Raw genomic sequence first — 21,188 nt, 5'->3', positions numbered from 1 at the left:
TGCCCCCCATTTTGGGATCAAGTGTGGGAAAAAATTACATTCATAGTCTGGAAATATTTAGGGTCGGCAAAAAAATCTAAAAACAAATATCTGCCCTGTAGTGTAACTCATCTGTCAGTTCAGTTTTATAGGGCGATGATTTCCAGAAAGGCAATGAGAGAGCAGGCTAAAAGGACTGGTATTCTACAGAGTTTTTACCCTCAGTCTTTCAGATGTTTGGCAAGATGACATGCATGATTAGCTGGGATAGGGCACAGTTGGATTCACCTAACAACTTTGTTCGCATGGCACAATTCAATTTAGAACAAAAATAGAGCAAACGGACCAGAATTTCCTTTCCGATTTGAGTGTTTTGATATTCGAGGGTTGATTGTCTCCGACTTATAAACACTTCCAACGAGAGAGAAAAAAAGATGACATGGGTGGCGATGTTTGATCATGTTAGGAAGGAGGTTTTTATGGCACCATATACATGACCAGCTAATGTACAAGTCCATAATATCAACAAAAGGGCCAAATGGACATGGAACGGTAACCATTTTAGGTGTAATTTTTTCCTTACAGTTTATCATCAATAAAGTGTCTATGATCTGGTTAGGCCACATGAAATAACAAGTACTAGGTACAATATCTGACAATGCATCATGGTATATTTCTCTACAACTCTCCCAAGTCTGGGCAGAAACACCCAGACATTCATAACGAAGGTTCTCCAAAAACGCTGCTTCTTTCTACTGCATTTAAAAAGGCTTTAAAGCCATATAATAAAACCAATTCCTAAAACAAAAAAAACCTACTAGGCAGGTTGGGTTTATACCACAGTGCCGAGGCTTGCTGTTTATATGCTGGTGGTGCTACATTTTGGGCTGTTTCAGGACCCAGCCATCTATCCATCCATCCATCCAATCCATCCATATGCCCCCAGTAACAGACAGGGGTGAAATCTACATGAGTTATAATTCTATACTAGACATATCCATAAAAATAAAACCCTGGCTGAGTAAAAATACATTGAAATATATGAATGACAAATAAAAATGTTACTATAAAAGAAAAATGTCAACACGTCACTTGAGAAGCGGGGAACATTTAGTCAAACGAACTGTCTGTCCCTTGATGCAAATTTCTTGAACGTTATACTAATTGATTGATTATTGGCAAAGTGTCCTATTAATTCAAACAAAGCCAACTATTGTTTAAACAGAAGTACAAATTATACAGGAAGCTGTGAATTTGTTCAATTTGATTTGACATAGCATGGGGATATCCTACCATAACATCAATGTTATTTTCCAATCAACAGCCTTGGAGAACACCTACATAAAACATAGGCAGAAAAAAGCAAATGCAACATTGTGAAATGGGGTAAAATAACACATTGCGGTTACAACGAGTGTCTACAAAACAAAGAAATTCAGCTAGAGGAATGCATAATGAGATCCTATAGGCTACTGGTAAAAAGTTTGTAAAAACCCCAAGCTGGAAAGAAAAGATAAGCTATGTACCCACACACAAAACACACACACTTTACTGGCCATTCCTGTTCAAATTGGTCTGTAGCCAATGAGTGTCACTGTCAACAGTCCCATGAAAGCACCAAAGGGAGCAAGTATAATCCTCTTCTCTGTCAGCTAACACATTCAGTCCAGACAGACAGCACCTTGGCCCCTCCGATAGGAAGCAGGGAGAAAGAAACTGCTCATGAAAAAAAGCCAGTCAAAAGGAGGAGCCTTCTTGATCTTGCCCACAGTAATGTGATCTAAACATGTGGCTTTGTAAATTAGTTTTAACCAGATGTTGCTTCAATTTTTACTTTGCATTGTCGTTATCAATGAAAGAAAAAAAAACTATGTGGGGTAAAAAGAGAAAAAGTGAAACCTTAAACAGTAATGGCAATGTTGTAATCCAAAGAGGGCTTTTTACATGTCTGTGTTGGTTTATTCAATCATTCGTTATCTCTTCTGTCCGTCTATTCCAGGGATCAGTCTGGGGGAAGAAGCTCATGCAGACGAAACCGTTCTCGAACATGTGGCCTCACATCCTCGTTCTGGAGCACAGGAGACAGACTATATTAATATCAGTGATATGAACCTAAACCAATGATTTAAAGAGATGATTTCTCTGTAGTGGCGAGACCATTTCCTTTTGTAAAAGACTTTGGTAGCGGGCTACTAAAAATGAATGTTGGGGACATCGCAAAGCACATGTCAATGACAGCTCAAGCATCTATTACTTAGAAATAAACAAATGATTACTATCCAAGCATTAGTAAAACACATAAAATGTAGTTTTGTATGTACCAGCTCAACAAGCTTCTCCAAGAACGGGACAAGCTTCAGGAGTTCGTTGTCATTTTTGTCCATGAACCAGCTCTCAATGGGAATCCCATTGGAAAGCTGTAGGGATACAGGAAGGTATACTCTGTATTGGATTGTACAACAGCATATATCAATTCTGTGAATATCATTTAAAATGCAAACAATAGGCTTAATTATGCTGTGCTAGGTTGGGCTACAGATGTCACTTGGGGCTGAAAGGCTCACCTGATATGCAAAGGCTTGTGGTGAATTGTCAATGATGACGGTCTTGGACAGGTCTCTTCCAAGGATGTTCAGGTCCTTGATGTAGTTCCCTTGTACGCAGACACAATGCTCACGAAATAACCTGTGTCTATGGTTGGTGGAGAGGAAAATAAATAAATCGTTAAGTCTAAAGGTCTGTTTATGAATAATTCAGTCAAAACAACAATGTTGACAACTGAACAGCCTCAAAACCACAATCAACAGACACAGCAACCTCATACAAACAGAACACTATACATGCATGTCAAAGCTAAGGCTTGGTATTCTATTACAAAAACACAGCTGTTACAACATATTAGGACTTCCAATGCATCTAAATTAAGGAAGGGGTAGAAATAAACATTTAACTTACCTAACCAACTGTTTCTTGGGATCCAAGATGTTGAGCAACTTGTCTGCATAAACCTTCTTTGAGGCAGTGAAGAGAATGATCTAACGAGGAAAAGACAACTGAATACGTTTCTCATTTCCGAGTAGCTTAATGCAAGTAACTGTACTCTTTCCATATACTGTTACAATTAAATAGGAGAAAAGGAAGCCCAGTTTACCTCATAGATTTCAGACGTGCGCTCCAGGAACTCTCTGAAGAACGGCCTTAAACGCACATACACCTGCAGACAAGCAAAGTATCAGTTATTTGTACAAAGTATTCAGAGGCCTCCGTTTCTCCTAGAAACAGATTCTGTGTCGCCCACTTTCACCTGTGGCGGTCTACAAAAGCACAGCTTTAGCACCCTCTGGTGGAAAAGTAAAATGCTTAATTATTTCCCATTTAAAATAGAAACACCTCAATGTCAGATCAAGGACTTCTGTATACCTGGTAAATTACATCTTGAAACAGGACCGGGAAGGTAAGTGCTGCATCGTCCAGCTCATTCAAGCTACAGTGCACCAATGTCTCATCCTGGTAGGAATCACAAAAATAGTTGTAAGTTGCAAACCACCATAACAATNCTGCATCGTCCAGCTCATTCAAGCTACAGTGCACCAATGTCTCATCCTGGTAGGAATCACAAAAATAGTTGTAAGTTGCAAACCACCATAACAATACCCGTTAAATGGATGTACCATTTACAATAAAAATAAATATATGTTTGACCCGAAATATGTGGTCGGAGGCTCCATACGGAGGATGTGACAATTGCAGAGCCTCCGGAGGCATGCAGAGGCCAAATCAAGCTTCGTATCGTATCACCGTTTCAAACCTGTCTCTTATACACATCTAGATGTGTATAAGAGACAGACTCCACATTGACATGATTGGTTGACGGCAGGAGGTCCTGTATAAACACACACTTCCTTGACAACAGCTCTGCGCTGCTCAACAACTGTCTCTTATACACATCTAGATGTGTATAAGAGACAGGCTTTGTATAGCTCTGCATTGACATGATTGGTTGACGGCAGGGGGGGGGGGGGGGGGGGTCTGTCCTGTATAAACAAACTCACTTCCTTCACAACAGCTTGCTCAAAAGCTCTGAGCTGCTCTGGGAAGCACAAGAAGTATGAATGCCCTGACATCTGCAGAGGCCGTATCACTGTAAAAACTGCACGGCCAATGCAGATGTCGGATTGAAGAGCACCATGTAATCATCACTCACCAGGTCGAGAACCAGAGAGAACTCTGGTGTACTGCGGGTCTTTAGTGGGAGGGCAGGCTTCCTGGTCAGCTGTTCCTCAGTCAGTGGAGGTACATGCTTGATGAAGAAATACCTGGACAAACCCAAATCAAACCATTCAAAGGTAAATACAGGACTTTCAATGAAATCACACACACAAAAAAGAAAAGAAACTTCACTGAACAAAAATATAAACGCAACATGTAAAATGTTGGTCCCATGTTTCATGAGCTGAAATAAAAGATCCCAGAAAAGTTCCATGAGCACAAAAAGCTTAATACTCAAGTTGAGCACAAATTTGTTTACATCCCTGTTAGTGAGCATTTCTTTGCCAAGATAATCCATCCACCTGACAAGTGTGGCATATCAAGAAGCTGATTAAACATGATCATTACACATGTGCACCTTGTGCTGGGGACAAAAAGCAACTCTAAAATGTGCAGTTGCCACAACAATGCCACAGATGTCTCAAGTTAAGGAATTGTGCAATTGGCATGCTGACTGCAGGTACAGTTGAAGTCGGAAGTTTACATACACCTTAGCCAAATACATTTACACAGTTTCACAATTCCTGACATTTAATCCTAGTAAAAATGTCCTGTTTTAGGTCAGTTAGGATCACTTTATTTTAAGAATGTGAAATGTCAGAATAATAGTAGAGAATTATTTATTTCAGCTTTAATTTCTTTCATCACATTCCCAGTGGGATCAAGAAGTTCACACACTCAATTAGTATTTGGTAGCATTGCCTTTAAAATTGTTTAACTTGGGTCAAACATTTCGAAGTAGCCTTCCACAAGCTTCCCACAATAAGTTGGGTGAATTTTGGCCCATTCCTCCTGACAGAGCCGGTGTACTGAGTCAGGTTTGTAGGCCTCCTTGATCGCACAAGCTTTTTCAGTTCTGACCACAAATGTTCTATGGGATTGAGGTCAAAGCTTTGATGGCCACTCCAATACCTTGACTTTGTTGCCCGTAGCCATTTTTGCCACAAACTTTGGAAGTATGCTTGGCCCATTGCGACCAACTTTAACTTCCTGACTGATGTCTTCAGATGTTGCTTTCAATATATCCACATCATTTCCCCACCTTATGATACCATCTATTTTGTGAAGTGCACCCAGTCCCTCCTGCAGCAAAGCACCACAACATGATGCTGATGATTTTTGTTTCATCAGACCAGAGGACGTTTCTCCAAAAAGTACAATCTTTGTCCCCATGTGTAGTTGCAAATCCTAGTCTGGCTTTTTCATGGCGTTTTGGAGCACTGGCATCTTCCTGCTGAGCAGCCTTTCAGGTTATGTCGAATATAGGACTCGTTTTACTGTGGATATAATACTTTTTGTACCGGTTTCCTCCAGCATCTTCACAAGGTCCTTTGCTGTTGTCCTGGGATTGATTTGCACTTTTCACACCAAAGTACATTCATCTCTAGCAGACAGAAACACATCTCCTTCCTGACGGTATGACGGCTGCGTGGTCCCATGGTGTTTATACTTGCGTACTATTGTTTGTACAGATGAACGTGGTACCTTCAGGCATTTGGAAATTGCTCCCAAGGATGAACCAGACTTGTGGAGGTCTACAATTTTTTTTTCTGAGGCCTAGGCTGATTTCTTTTGATTTTGCCATGATGTCAAGCAAAGAGGCACCGAGTTTGACTGTAGCCTTGAAATACATCCACAGGTTCACCTCCAATTGACTCAAATTATGTCAATTAGCCTATCAGAAGCTTCCAAAGCCATGACATCATTTTCTGGAATTTTCCAAGCTGTTTTTTAAGGCACAGTCAACTTAGTGTATGTTAACTTCTGACCCACTGGAATTGTGAAACAGTGAAATAATCTGTCTGTTAAACAATTGTTGGAAAAATTACTTGTGTCATGCACAAAGTAGATGTCCTAACCGACTTGCCAAAACTATAGTTTGTTAACAAGAAATTTGTGGAGTGGTTGAAAAACGAGTTAATGACTCCAAACTAAGTCTATGTAAACTTCCGACTTCAACTGTATGTCCACCAGAGCTGTTGCCAGAATTTCATGTTAATTTCTCTACCATAAACTGTCTCCAACATCGTTTTAGAGAATTTGCAAAACGTCCAACCGGCCTCAACAGCAGACCACATGTATGGCGTTGTGTGGGCGAGCAGTTTGCCGATGTCCTTAGTAAACAATGTTGACAACTAAGACAATTGCATTTTTATCAATGGCAATATGAATGCACTTTCATTTATCCTTTATTTAAGTAGGCAAGTCAGTTAAGAACAAATTCTTAATAACAATGACAGCCAATCCAGGACAACTCTGGGCCAATTATGCGCCGCCCTCTGGGACTCCCATCACGGCCGGATGTAATATGCACATATGGTGCAGTCGGAAAGTATTCAGACACCTTGACTTTTTCCACATTTTGTTACGTTACAGCCTTCTAAAATGGATTACATTAACAGAAGTATTCAGACCCTTTACTCAGAACTTGGTTGAAGCACCTTCGGCCTTCTTGGGTATGACGCTACAAGCTTCACACACACCTGTTCTTGGGGAGTTTCTCACATTCTTCTCTGCAGATCCTCTCGAGGATTGGATGGTTGGATGGGGAGCGTCACTGCACACTATTTTCAGGTCTCTCCAGAGATGTTCGATCGGGTTCAAGTCCGGGGTCTGGCTGGGCCACTCAAGGATATTCAGAGACTTGTCTTGAAGCCACTCCTGTGTTGTCTTGGCTGTGTGCTTAGGGTCGTTGTCCTGTTGGAAGGTGAACCTTTGCCCCAGTCTGAGGTCCTGAGCACTCTGGAGCAGGTTTTCATCAAAGAGCTCTCTGCACATTGCTCCGTTCACCTTTCCCTCAATCCTGACTAGTCTCCCAGTCCCTGCCGGTGAAAAGCATCCCCACAGCATGATGTTGCCACCACCATGCTACAGCGTAAGGATGGTGCCAGGTTTACTCCAGACGTGACACTTGGCATTCAGGCCAAAGAGTTCAATATTGGTTTCATCAGAGCAGAGAATTTTGTTTCTAATGGTCTGAGAATCCTTTAGGTGCTGTTTGGAAAACTCCAAGCGGGCTGTCATATGTCTTTTACTGAAGAGTGGCTTCTGTCTGGCCACTAACATAAAGGCCTGATTTTTGGAGTGCTGCAGAGATGGGAGAACCTTCCAGAAGGACAACCATCTCCACAGAGGAAGTCTGTCAGAATGACCATGGTTTCTTGGTCACCTCCCTGACCAAGGCCCTTCTCCACCGATTGCTCAGTTTGGCAGGGCAGCCAGCTCTAGGAAGAGTCTTGGTGGTTCCAAACTTCTTCCATTTAAGAATGATGGAGGCCACTGTGCTCTTGGGGACCTTCAATGCTGTAGACATTTTTTGCTACCTTTCCCCAGATCTGTGTCTCAACACAATCCTGTCTTGGAGCTCTACGGACAATTCCTTCAACCTCATGGCTTGGGATTTGCTCTGACATAGACAGGTGTGGGCCTTTCCATATCATGTCCAACCAATTTAATATACCACCAGAGCACTCCAATCAAGTTGTAGAAACAACAAGGATGTTAAATGTTAACAGAATGTACGAGAGCACAATTTTCAGTCTCATAGCAAAAGGTCTGAATACTTATGTAAATATGGTATGTTTTTAAAAATTTGTAATACATTTGCAAAAATATCTAAAAACCTGTTTTCGCTTTGTCATTATGAGTTATTGTATGTAGATTAATGAGGAACTTTTTAAAACTAAATCCATTTTAGAATGCTGTAACGTAACAAAATGTGGAAAAAGGGAAGGGGTCTGAATGCATTCCGAATGCACTGTAGACACCATGACAAGATCCTGAGGCCCATTGTCGTGCCATTCAGCCGCTGCCATCACCTCATGTTAGAGCAGAATTCACATCCCAGTTCTTCCATGGCCTGCATACTCACCCATTGAGCATGTTTGGGATGCTCTGGATTGTCATGTATGACAGCGTGTTCCAGTTCCAGCCAATATCCAGAAACTTCACACAATCATTGAAGAGGAGTGGGACAACCGGCCACAATCAACAGCCTGATCAACTCTATGCAAAGTACATGTGTCGCGCTGCATGAGGCAAATACTATTTATTTGGTTTTCTGTGACTAACAGTTGCATGTCTTTATTCCTAGTCATGTGAAATCCATAGATTATGGCCTAATGAATTTATTTCAATTGACTTATTTCCTTATATGAACTGTAACGCTTTGAAATTGTTGCATGTTGAGTCAATATTTTTGTTCAGTACATTTTCCTTTTTTATATTCACAAGATCAAAATTAATTCTAAACATTCATATTTTGTCCTTAACTAAGGCTGGAATATTTTGCATAGAGGGAGCAGATTTGTACTTACGGGTCAAAGACCTCCCAGTCCTCCTCGTATGTCCCCTCTGCACGGGCTGTGGGCTGTGCCTCCACATAGCCTCCTTCTGGAGGGGCGTCTGGGGCTGAGAGGATAGGAAGGAGGAGACCAAGAGAAATGGGCAGGAGAGAAGTGAGCATGATCCTTGTCCATAATGACATGGACTCTACACCAAGAAGACATTTCTTTATCTCCAGCTACCTGTGAGAGGAGGCATGTCTGTGACGACCTCCTCTTCCTCGATGGGCACTTCTGGAGTGTGTGGGGGCCGCATGTTGCTGGAGTAAATAGGCATAGTCGTACACACTTCCTCGGTGGAGGTGGCAGTGCAGGTGGGGGTCTCCTCCACTGTCTCCATGTCCAGCTGCTTGACGATCTCCTCAGCCTCCGACGCCTGGTCTGGGGAGTCCGAACCTGACGTGGCTGAAAATTACATTAGATTACTATATTTATACTACTTATTACCGTAGTTCTGCAGGGAAGTTAGATTTGACCACAATATATAAAATACAATAACATAAATGAGCATCATACAAGATTGAATGAAGACTGAGGTAATATAGTAGGCCATTTATCAGTGCAGGGAGTAGAGACAAATATGGAACAATGTAGGCCAATCTAACATACTTTAAGTCAAGTTTCTGCAGAGTAGTTGGCACTCTTCGACCTAGCATCATTTTGGGGTATTACCATTTTTATTTGCTGGTGAGAAGAAGTTGAAGACTGGAGAGAAGATGGTTCCCAGGAGTGTGGTTCTAGGCGGACTGGTCAAGGTCTCTGCCGCCTCCTCCAGCTTCCCATTGGGCTTCACAGGCTTACTACTCGTGTCATGGTTTGTCGCTTCTGTGGTTTAGGGTGAGGAGCAGGTAAGAACAACATGATATATCGCTTTATCAAGGCATGCAAAGGCTTGTTGGTGTGGAAGGTATGACTACTGAACAGAATAACGTTTCACTCTTTCCAAACTCACCCCCGTTGACCGAGTTTCTCCTGCTAACCCTGGAGATTGTCCTCCTGGGGGCATCGCCGCCTTGTGGTGTGGAAGAGATCAGGTTGTCGTCTACGTCGCAGGTGAGCCGTGTCTTCTTTGCTGGGTTTTCCTGCTCTACCTTAAGTAGAAACACATTCTCTCATATCAGAACTGATGGGAGGAGTATAACTTTAGAACAAAGCAAATTCAAAAAAAATCTTAAAGTGTTCAACATTTAATTTTGAATCTACCCACTAGCAGAAGGCCAAAGGAATTCTGACTCATATCTGGTTGGATGTACAATGGACTTATAGTATGCCAAGTGACAATGTTCCAAGACAAAGACCCATATGCCTTCCCAGGGGGATCATTTCTCTCCTGAAATATTGTTTCAGCCAACCCTAGCTACCTACTTGGGCTGCACGATTAATCGAATTCAGATAGAAATTGCGATATTGATGTGCAATATCCATATCACAAGAGGCTGCGATTCTCTACTTTCTTTGACTCTAGACTACGGTACCTTCTCCAAAAAGATTCTCTAGACTCCATTCACTCTCTACATGCACAGAGGATGCTGACCAATCACAAGCGGACTCTCACTCTCTGTAAGGCATGCTGGCTAATCATAAGCATCCCACAGAGCACACAGTTAGATGCTGGTGAGGAGAGAAAGGGCTTTACCTCAGAACAGCGATTTGGTGCCAAAGGGCGCATCTTCAGTGGCATGGCAGTATTCCAGCTACAGATAACCGGTGTCAACCAAATGCATGTGGTGCAAAAAGTGCCTCAGAGTTGTAGCGACAACACAAAAAATGCATTCAATCTTTTGAAGAACCATCCCCTACTTCACGACGATTGCATGGTGGGGCAAAAAGCGCCCGAAAGCAGCAAAGCCCCTCAGCCACAGCTAGCCACCTACGTTAAACAGGAATTGACGAGGGTAACGCCCTATGAAAAAACATCCCGCAGGACACATAGAAATCACCCAGAGGCTATCACCCAGCCAAAGAAATGGTTCACATTTAGTCAGCAAATATTTTATTTTTTTATTTAAAAAGAGGATAAACAAGCTGGACAGGACACAAGATTCCATCTCTCAAGTCACCATCCCAACGCTGTATAGCGAAATTAAGGGATAAGTTGAAACAGAGCTCACATGATTATTACATGACTACAACATAGGCCTGTCTTTGGTCTATTACAACAAAGGGATGGGAATTGCCAGGGACCTCTCAACGCGATATCGCTCTACTTAGGTGTCGATACGATATGTATTGTGATTCGACACTGATTTTATTGCGATTCAATGTTCCAAACATATTGCTTACCATGTCTGCTGCAGAGGGATAAGAGAGCCATGTGAAAACGAGTTGAGCCATCAAGGAAATAAAAGTGCTGAAAAACTAAAATTGTTTAAAAAGATGTCGAACGAGCTATGAAAGGAAAATACTGGAGTTTGTGCAAGTACAGCCAACTAGAGCAAAAATAATATTGTAAAAGTCAAAACAATTTGATATAGCGTTACAAATAACCCAATATGTAATTATCCCCCCATCACTAATAATAACAACCAAGCCCTACATTAGTTTGACAGTAGGCTACATTTTATTGATAAGAAGTTTCAACTGAAAGGTCCGTGCTTGCAAACATTATAGGCTACTTCCCCAGAGATCACAAGAAAAAAAACATAGCTCTGGGGTTAAGAGAAGCTTTAGCCGCTTGAGGCCTGAACGAGGAGCATTAAGGGTGCATAACGATCACACATGGTGAAGGCCATCGCGTTGAATGACTGGACCAGACTGCACCTTGTAAATTGGTAGGTTACATGTTTTTAAATGAACTTTGACTTATGTTTCAGCCTACTTATACATAAATACAATCATAAGCTTCCTATTCCATCTGCAGCTTATGGCTGGCTGAATAAATAATGAACTTAGCTTTAAATAATTAACTTATGGAACTCCATGGTAAAATAGGAACTCATGTTATTCATTGGTTAAATGAACAACATGCTACACTTATAGCACACTATATTTCAAGGATCATCAACTAGATTCAGCCACAGGACAATTTTTCTTCAGTGGATGGTCAGGGGACAAGAACATAATTACAAATAACTTGTAGGCTGCAAATTGACTGCAATAAGCTCCAAAAATATATAATATGACAAAAACATAATTTCAACTGTTTACATTTGTATACCTTCACATCGCTCTACCATGCGTGGGAATACTTGAGAAAATATTTCCTAAATTAAAATCACTTGCAGCTGATTTCCTGGTGTTTTTACAGTCTATTATGTCCAACATTGGGGGCAATGGGGCTCAGAAAACAAATGAAACCACCTGCAAGCCAAATCTGACCCACCAGTTGGGGAACCCTGCTATAGTTTGATGAAATATTTGCTTAATTTGGTTTTGTATTCATTTAGCACAGTGTGTATTAACTCATGATCTCATTTTAGAAATGTTGTTTTCTATCCAGAAACGTGTTTTAAACATGTCTGATGGAATTACCAAGTTTTCACCCCCCCCCCCCCCAAAAAAAATATATATATAAAATAATAAATCGCAATTACTATATCTGGCCCCCCCAAACCGTACAGCCCCACTACCTACTATCCTTCTACAATCTCTAGAGCCACCTCTAAAATTAGAACACTGCTGGAGTTCTAAAACAACCTGCTGCAATCCACCATGCATTTCTAGGGAAACATGACACTGGGGGTAATGAAACAGACTTTACTTCTTAAATCTGGACAGGGGCTAAATAAAGGTCTAGGGGGTGTGTGTGGGGTGCAAAAAGGTGCTGCTTACATAACACGTTGCTAAGATGTTAAGCTAAGGACTGCATGTAACTTTAGTGATCAAACAGCTGTGAAATGTTGGAGGGCTGAATATTACCATCGCGAGATGGCACCCTATTCACTATCTAGTGCCCTACTTTTGACCAAGACTCACAGGGCACTGGTCAAAAGTAGTGTACTATATAGGGAATAGAATGCCATTTCGGAGACAGATAACAGAGAGACGGCTCACCTTGACAGCATTTCCTCTGATTAATTTCTTAATGGTGGACAGCAGGCCTCTCCCGCCACCTGTCGGCGTGCACTCCTCCACTTCTGAATGCCTCCGCTTGGTCCGGGATGGGCGGGGCGCATGGGCAGGGCTCGACTGCTGAGATGCCTTCCGCATTCTCAGCCTCATTGTTTTAAGAGCCACATGTAAGACTGGAGGACAAACAGGGCAAAGCGGGTTGATGGGCAAAAGCGGACAAATGGGGGGAGATTGGGTGGGAAGAGAGAGAAAGGGGAAAAAACTTAGTGCAAGACCTGATTTTGCCCCTCTTCATACGTTCACATAACATACAGCCTAACAGCTAAAAAGGCGTGGACAAGCTGGTGATTTGAAAACCCTCAGTGAACAAAAACACCAGCAGAAAAAGTACTGCTGCTAACATCTGGTTGCATTCAAGACACCATTTCCTCTGCATCACAGTACATCATCGCTGCCTCAGAGAGCCAAAGACCCATCACACGACCCGACAACTGAGTACTCAAGACTATTTCAGTGAATGTGTTTATCTAACAACGGACGGGACAAATTGATCAAAAAGTATGAGGACATTAGAGATAAGATGGACCTATGGTTTTCATTAACGAAAAAAACATGCACAAGGAAAGTGATTTACTGTAAGTAACCACAGCTCTCTTCTCTCAAAGAGCACAACTCCCCCCCCCCGTACTTACTCTTACATGCTGACCAAACCAGCTCTGCACATGTTGATTTTGAACTATTCCCACCAGACAGGTTCAATATCAAAACCAACTATATTAAATTTGGGGACAGGTCGAAACATGCATGGACATTTAGCTAGCTTATCGTCCTGGGAGATAAACAGTGGGTTATTTTACTTGAAATGTTCATGGTCTTTTTTGCTGGATCTTTGTAGAATTTCACCCATTGTGAGTAATAACCGTAGGTTCTCTTCCCCCAACAATTTTTCCACAGATAAAAAGGGGAAACCACGTTAATTTGTTTTCTTTGATTCATCACTCCTTGTTAATTTCTCTGTGGATTTTATATGGCAACTTTATTAAGGTGCATTACTACAACCGAGTGGAGTGTGAACCTCATTTTTCTTTCAATTCACCCACGTGGGTTAGTATGCTCCTAAACACCAATGAGGAGATGGGAGAGGCGGTACTTGCAGCACTTCACGCATCTAAAATAGAACCAGGTTCTATTTTCGCACTTGGCTACACAGACACCCATTGACGCGTGCAAGCTCGAGGAAATTATAAAGTGCATTTTGCAAAGCAAGTTTTGGTCAGCATCCTACATTACATAACTGTCTGAAAATGTGTTCAGACATGTCCAGGACCTATCAGGCACCATGCCAGACAGTGGACACACAGCCCTCTCTATCCACCACTCCCATTGCACTGCAGAGAAACCCACTGCTTCACTACATCTGCATTACATTACCATGGCACCTGGCCTAAACAGTGAACACACTTTCTCAACAGATCCTAATATAACAAAGTCCATTTACTTCTCAGATAAACCTGGAGGAATGTGAACACAACATCCCTTTTTTCAGTCACTAATGTAAATTTTCCATCCCTTGTCAAAACATGCGATGGACAATTTTTTTTTTTATCACCCACATTAAATGAGCAGTTGATTACAGGGCAGGGTTTCGGGGAACGTATGTGCCTTCAACAATATTTCCATAGATACAAGACAAGTAGCCAGACTTATTCAATACAAGCCACAGGGAGGATTATTTCCAAATGAACACTACAGTCTTCACCGTGACGAAGCAATAGCCGTTATGTTGAACTAGCACAACAGGGATGTTACGTGGTACTATTTATGTAATATGACAGCATTAGTGTCCTTGTAAAGACTGCAAGCCCCATGGGCACAGGGGTGCCAGTGTGAGCAATGCAATGCCACAATGGAGAGGTTAGCTACAAATCAGATTAAAAATAGCTTCAAATCCAGAGACAATATTTTTTTTACGCCTAGATAATAATAATATAGCCAGTAAATAAGATTATTTACGAATGAAGGAATGACCTAGCCCTCGGTTAGGCTAAGCCAGGGCTCAAACAAGGCCCGTGGACCGAATCCAGCCGGCGCACTGATTTGGGGTGTCAATTCATTTTGGCCCGCTTCCACACCGCCCATGATGCACTGCACTACAAGTCACAGGAAGCCCTGCCAACATGATGCACGCCAAACAGCAGTGCATTGCCACACACACACAAGCATGCTGTATCATATCACTAAATGGCAGTGACCGAATCTACCGGACCGAAAGTTTAAAGGTGTGGTAGGCCATGCCAAGTGTCAGTTCCAACTGATCATTGCGGTAGCCTACAGAAAAAACAAACAATAGGCTATGTCTGGCCCGCAAATTTGTTGTGGTTTCCCCCCCCAATATGGCCCATGTGCTGATTGAGTTTGATACCCCTGGGATAAACCATCCAAGGAGCCAGCAAATCTTCCAATGCAGCAGAAACGGCATGCCTCAATTTTGCCAACAGAACTCAGCAAGGATGCAAGAGCCAATGAAAATGAATCACACATACAGTTCCTCTAGTCATAGCATGCCTATTTTTACCACCTCAAAGCATGACTCATTCACAGCTTCCAACAACCCAAGACTGCAGCCGGTAGCACCAGAAACACTACACTGGGGGAAGAGGATTTCCTTATTTCTCTTTCTTTCTAAGAACAAAGTAAATCTATTGATATATAATACACACATCAAGTAAGGTTGTGGATAAAGCTATATTTCAGAAAAGTATAGTACAGACTATCCATTTTCACTGCCCCCAGATTTCTGAAATTACAACCAGCTGTTACAGATGCTACAAAGAAAACAACCTCTACAGTAGCTAGATGCTAGCTACTCACACACCATTATACTTGAGTGCTTTCTAAAACAAATGTAAAAATATATATATTTTAAAAAATACGATGTGTGAGAACCATTGAAATTGCCTCATGCACACACAGCTCAGTGGTGTGACCATGATGTAAGTTGTTAAATTTAAACAGGTATTACCTCATTTTATCATGGCTCATTTTATCATGGCTCAGTTTACCCTACTGCACGGTTATTCAACTAAATTCTTACGGGGCCTAATTTGAAAAAGGTTATTTATATTATAATCTTATGAAGCACTTTCATAAAAATGTCGCTAGAAGTTCATTTTGAGTGCTTTAAGAGCAGCCTAATTCAGTGCATCAAATTGTTTAAATAATGGAACACATTTGTAGTTATAACAGTTTACCGCATTCACATTCATTAATTTCTACTTTCCTGTCTGTTTTACATGCATAGCTTCATTTTATTTTTATTTACACATAGGAAACCTTTAATGCATAGCATATCTCAGATGACCAGCATCAAATTATGTCCTATTTTCAATTTCTTCATTATTTTCTCTGTCTACTTTTGTTATTTTTACACATGGTATATCTCAGATGACTAGTTTTTGCAGAGCAGTCTCTCTCCCTACCGCGTCAGTAGAGAATGGGTGCCTTAATAAAAAAGCACCACCTCTGTAGGGACTAACATTACAACAACATTTTATGAGTTTGCTTTCAGTTAATCTAAAAACTCCAACATTACAGGAGTGATTTGTACTAATGGCTGAATATAGTTGCGCAGTGAAGGGAAAATGGAAGGTTTTGTTTGAGTTTAAATCAAGAGAAAAAAACATTTTGAAAGTCTGTTTTACCAATCATGTCAATGGCTGTTTCATCCCTCCCCTGTAGTCCCAAATTAAGTCAATTCAATTGATTGAAGATGTCACAACAAACCGTGATAAACCGTGATACGAGCTCCTTATGCATTATGCATCCTTATGCATTTTTGCTAGATATTCGTTGGCTTTCTTGCGGCGGAAATCCCGGAGAAAAGCAACCATCTCCTCCCAAAGATCACAATGCTCTCGAGAGCATTACCCTTGCTTAGCCATCGAACATCATTGCGTAAAAGTAGATCATGATGCTCAGCAGACTACAAAACAAGCAATGTTGCAGGCTAGGATGTTGATCAGATAAAGTTAATGGTAGTCCAGTGTTTTTTAACTCACAGCCGAGTTAAGCACAAAACACTCTCTGGTGTAGTGATCTCATCTGTGGTGAAAGAACTGATAGGCGGGCAGACAGACCCTGTACCCATGTTAGCAGCGCTGATTGGCTGTAACTGGTATGTTAGGTGATATTAATTGACAGCACTTAATGGGCAGGACTAGAGGAAAACATTTCTTCCATTGGAGAATATTGAATGAGGGCTCCATTTGGTACTAAAAATGAAATTCTTGCTGGAAATGGTTTGCTTTTTTCATATGAATGTTCAGAAATGTATCAAAGGGCCATTCTAAATTGATAAACGGCCAGTTGAATAGCCCTGCCCTAGAGTATGACCAAATTAATAATTTCCCAAGGAGTACGTGAAAAGTTCAGTTAAATTGTTTGCGTCAAGACCAATCTTGAGTTGATCTGGGATCCAAACTGAATATTAATATTCAGTTTGGATTAACCACCAACCCTAACCACCATTACTCACCAATATGATGTGTTCAAAATGTGAGCTTGTGTAATGTAGTAACACATTGTCCACATCAAGGAAGGTACCGCAACCTAAAATAATTAAATATGGCAACTTACAATATTTTAATTTAGTATGACACAAACTCAGATGCACAATTTAGGTTGTGTAGCACTTATTTCTCAATGCCAGAAATGCATATAGATTTAGAGCACCCCAAGAAAACATTCCCAAATTACAAACTGTTAAACCAATTGTTATATTATAATGTTGATCGATCCCAACTTTTAGAGGTCTCCAAATAAACTGACCTCAGAAAAAAAATACCACAACGCCCCGCGGTCAGCGTCACACGATGAATGTAAAACTTTGTAAAAAGTGGGATTAGTGAGGGAATAAACTGGGCGAATTGGGCATTTACTCTGCAGGTCACATTTCATCCCTGAGAACTTCCACAGCTATCAACAAAGGAAGGAGTATTTGAGCAAGAAGTTGCTTCTCAAAGTGGATGGTGCACCTACCATCAATGTGGCTTTAAAGCATCAGGCAGCAGCACCAGCCGAGCATGAGCATCATCATGGGCTTCAGTGAGCATGGAAGTCAAGCGGGTAAGTGAAAGAGCAATGCTAACGTTAGCTAGCTATAACAGATTTAGCTCACGTCATCTAAATAACACTGAAAACTAACATGCTTTAGTTTAGTTCACGCAAATATATTCACAGAAATACATATTTCCACATATAATTGATTACATTTCTTCTATAAAGATTGTAATTGTGTCAATATGTTGTGAATATTTTAGAAAATTAGTTTTCCATATTAAAAAGTGGAGTTGCCACTTATCAGCTCACCATGTACAGTAGACTACAGGCAATATGTTCCTCCACCGTGTACAGTAGACTACAGGCAATATGTCCCTCCACCATGTACAGTAGGCTACAGACAATATGTCCCTCCACCATGTACAGTAGGCTACAGGCAATATGTTCCTCCACCGTGTACAGTAGGCTACAGGCAATATGTTCCTCCAAGTGAATCATAGAAATTACAATCTTGCGTTCAGGGCTTTCCTTATATGAGGGGTGCATAAATTGTAAACAAAGATATTTTAGAGTTAAAACCCATGTATATTTAAGCAGCAAGGCATGAGGGCGTGTAGTATATGTCCAATATACCATAGCCATGGGCTGTTCTTACGCACGATACAACATGGAGTGCCTGGATACAGCCCTAGTGGTATGGTGCCTTATTGCTATTATTGCCGATTGGCTGAAAGCTGTGGTTTTTCATACTGTATACCACGGGTATGACAAATGTATTTTTACTGGTCTAATTGCTACCTGGACTTTAATTGGGGGCTCTAGAAAGAGTACCCATAGTGACTGCAGCAGCCCATTCATTCGCCCTCACTACTAATCGTTTGGTGGTGGCGGTGCATCGTTACATAACATGTGGAAGGTATGGTTATATGAGGGAATGGTCTAGCAACATGAGTGGCAAGTGGGAACACCACTCACACTTCATTGAAATAGCTAGTTAGCTAACTTGACAAAGTTTGTTTAAGTCTTCTGGCAAGTTAATCGAATTGTCACTGTTCAACATGTTTCTGATTGCTTCGTGTAATGGGTCGAAGCTGGTTACAATTCAAAAGAAAACATGTTAAACTTTCGCACTTGTTCCACAGCTAACCTAACCAACTAACTTCTGCTATGTACATGGACGGGCAGCGCTAACCAGGCTTGCATACACAAAGTGGGCGGGAAATTAAAGCTTGCTACCGACCACTCGTGTCCAGGTAGAAGGCCGTAAAAACAGGGTACCAATAGTAACTAACTAGCTAAACATCACGCGAGTTCGCAAGCTGCTAACAAGTAACAAACATCGAAAACAAGGCGCGAGGTTAGTTAACGGTAGCTAGCCGCTAGCCGTGGCGGCTAGCTCGCTAGCTAGTAAAAAAATGCAGTACCTAGATAACTAGCTACTGTACCTGCCATTTCTCACTGTCCATTTTCAATTGAGAAATGTTAACTGTTTAGTTATGCTGTTAGAACATCTAGCTAATGAATTTAAACGTAGATTGTGAGAGGCTGGACAAGCAATATTTAGCCCCTTGTTCTGTCCAAAGGCACATTTGACTAGGTAGCTAACTAACATTAGCTAAACTTAATTAGCTAGCACTAGCCAAACTTTGCTAGCTGATTAGTTAGATACCTAGCTTGGCAACATGTATCTAGTCAATTAGCTGCCTTAGGCAATAGTTAGGCAAGACTGTTGTAAATGTATAAGAAATCAAACCAACATTTACAAAAACATTCAGTAATTTTACGCTGCGAAATGGTTACATGTTAGCAAACCAGGAGGCCGAGATTGTAGCAAGACATAGGGTCAAATTGGCTGGCTAGCTACTGTAGATTGTTTTTGTCCATGCCTTGGGGGCGAGAAAGGAAAATATTTATTTGTACGTCACTCACACATGCTGAAAGACGCTTGAAATAATCACTACTTACTTTACAGTACTCCACCTTATATAGAAAACGAGTTGACTGATCAAGCACTGCTGGCTGCCACGGTGCGGACAGCAACTGCTTTTTCGTTTTTTTAGTTCCTCTGCTTTGCTGTTTTTATGAACGGTCTAGTAGCTGATACTGCGATGTGCTCACAGACGCCATTTCCCGCCTCCTCACCCACACTCTCTCGATGGCAGATACCCGGATGACAGAGGACCGCTTGAGCCAGAGGCGTCAATGAGGTGGTTCGTTTATCTGGCCCGGGTTACCCCGGTGAGAGGAATTTGTTTGGGTGAAGTGATTGCATTCATTGTGGAACCGGACTGCTTCCGTGCGTGAGCCAGGTGCCCCGCTCTGGCGGACAGCGAGGTCGGCTCAAAACAAAAGTAACTTAATTAAGCACGAATTCTAAGTCGAGTTTTGTGTTTTCACATTCAAAAGTGATTGCTTTGGATAAAAACCCTTTACCTGCCTTCCCAATGAAAACTAGTTTGAAGATTCCAACATTTTGATGGAAAAGAGATGTACGTTTCTGGACGATGCACCATGCTGACATGACCAAACGGCGCAGATTACTGTTTGATTTGAGAAGGGCGCCCCACCCTCCCGCTTTCGCCCTATAATGTGCCGGGCCATTGCCCGGTTCAACCCGGGCCAGCGTAATATAACTCAATGTTTCCTTTGCTTGTGCACATGAACGCACACCCCTTTTATTTGAAAAACAGTACAATACCAGGGATACTCTGACAGTACATACGGTTACCTGGTCCTGAATCCCCCGAGCATCCATGCGTGTGGTTCCTTTCGAGGTGTCTTCCCTCCCGGGTATTTACTTGCAATTGCTTGATCTTTTGGGGTCTTCTATGCAGACTAATAACGCTTACGAATGTTGAGAAAAAAGAGCGAGTAAAATGTAAAATACTAGAAATGTTACGGTGGCTTTATGGGCATTTGAACTGCATCAAGATAATCTGGTGATATGGATTTTATTACAACAGAGAGGCTTCTGGTAACACTAACAGAGTATACACTCAGTAAACAAAACATTACGCACACCTTCTCTTTCCATAACAGACTGACCAGGTGAAAGCTATGATCCCGTATTGATTTCACTTGAAGTTAAATCCACTTCAATCACGGTAGATGAATGGGAGGAGACAATGTTTAATAATCCTTCTTTAACCTGAGACATGGATTGTGTATGCGTGCCATTCAGTGGGTGAATGGGCAAGGCAAAAACATTTAAGTGACTTTGAACAGGATATGCTAGTAGGTGCCAGGCGCAACAGTTTGTGTCAAGAACGGCAACGCTGCTGGGTTTTTCACACTCAACAGTTTACCGTGTGTATCAAGAATGGTCCACCACACCCAAAGGACATCCAACCAACTTGACACAACTGTGGGAAACATGGAGTCAACATGGGCCAGCATCCCTGCCAGAATCACATGCAGTTTTCCCATTGCCAGTCACATTTTCAGGTAAAGTACAGTTCACATGCACATTCCCAAGAGGTTACAGAAAACAAAATATATATTTTTAACAAAATCATGGAGCAAAAGGCA

The 21,188-nt window shown here is 41.6% G+C and overlaps 1 protein-coding gene across 1 annotated transcript; it reads right to left on the bottom strand.

The window, feature by feature from the left end:
* Window positions 1-1,324: 1,324 nt before the first annotated feature.
* ctdspl2b (CTD (carboxy-terminal domain, RNA polymerase II, polypeptide A) small phosphatase like 2b) lies at window positions 1,325-19,821 on the bottom strand. Its single transcript, XM_024001758.2, has 13 exons — window positions 19,626-19,821; window positions 12,585-12,775; window positions 9,544-9,682; window positions 9,264-9,416; window positions 8,775-8,996; window positions 8,565-8,658; window positions 4,184-4,295; window positions 3,400-3,486; window positions 3,131-3,193; window positions 2,935-3,014; window positions 2,544-2,670; window positions 2,301-2,396; window positions 1,325-2,047 (listed from the first exon to the last, which is right to left on the bottom strand). The coding sequence occupies exons 2-13, from the start codon at window positions 12,750-12,752 to the stop codon at window positions 1,982-1,984; spliced, it is 1,407 nt and encodes a 468-aa protein (XP_023857526.1). The 5' UTR covers window positions 12,753-12,775; window positions 19,626-19,821; the 3' UTR covers window positions 1,325-1,981.
* Between the last annotated feature and the right edge of the window lie 1,367 nt (window positions 19,822-21,188).

The sequence above is a fragment of the Salvelinus sp. IW2-2015 genome, linkage group LG15 (genome assembly GCF_002910315.2).
Source record: "Salvelinus sp. IW2-2015 linkage group LG15, ASM291031v2, whole genome shotgun sequence".
NCBI classification, from domain to species: Eukaryota; Metazoa; Chordata; class Actinopteri; order Salmoniformes; family Salmonidae; genus Salvelinus; species Salvelinus sp. IW2-2015.
This window is presented reverse-complemented; position numbering and strand designations above follow the sequence as displayed.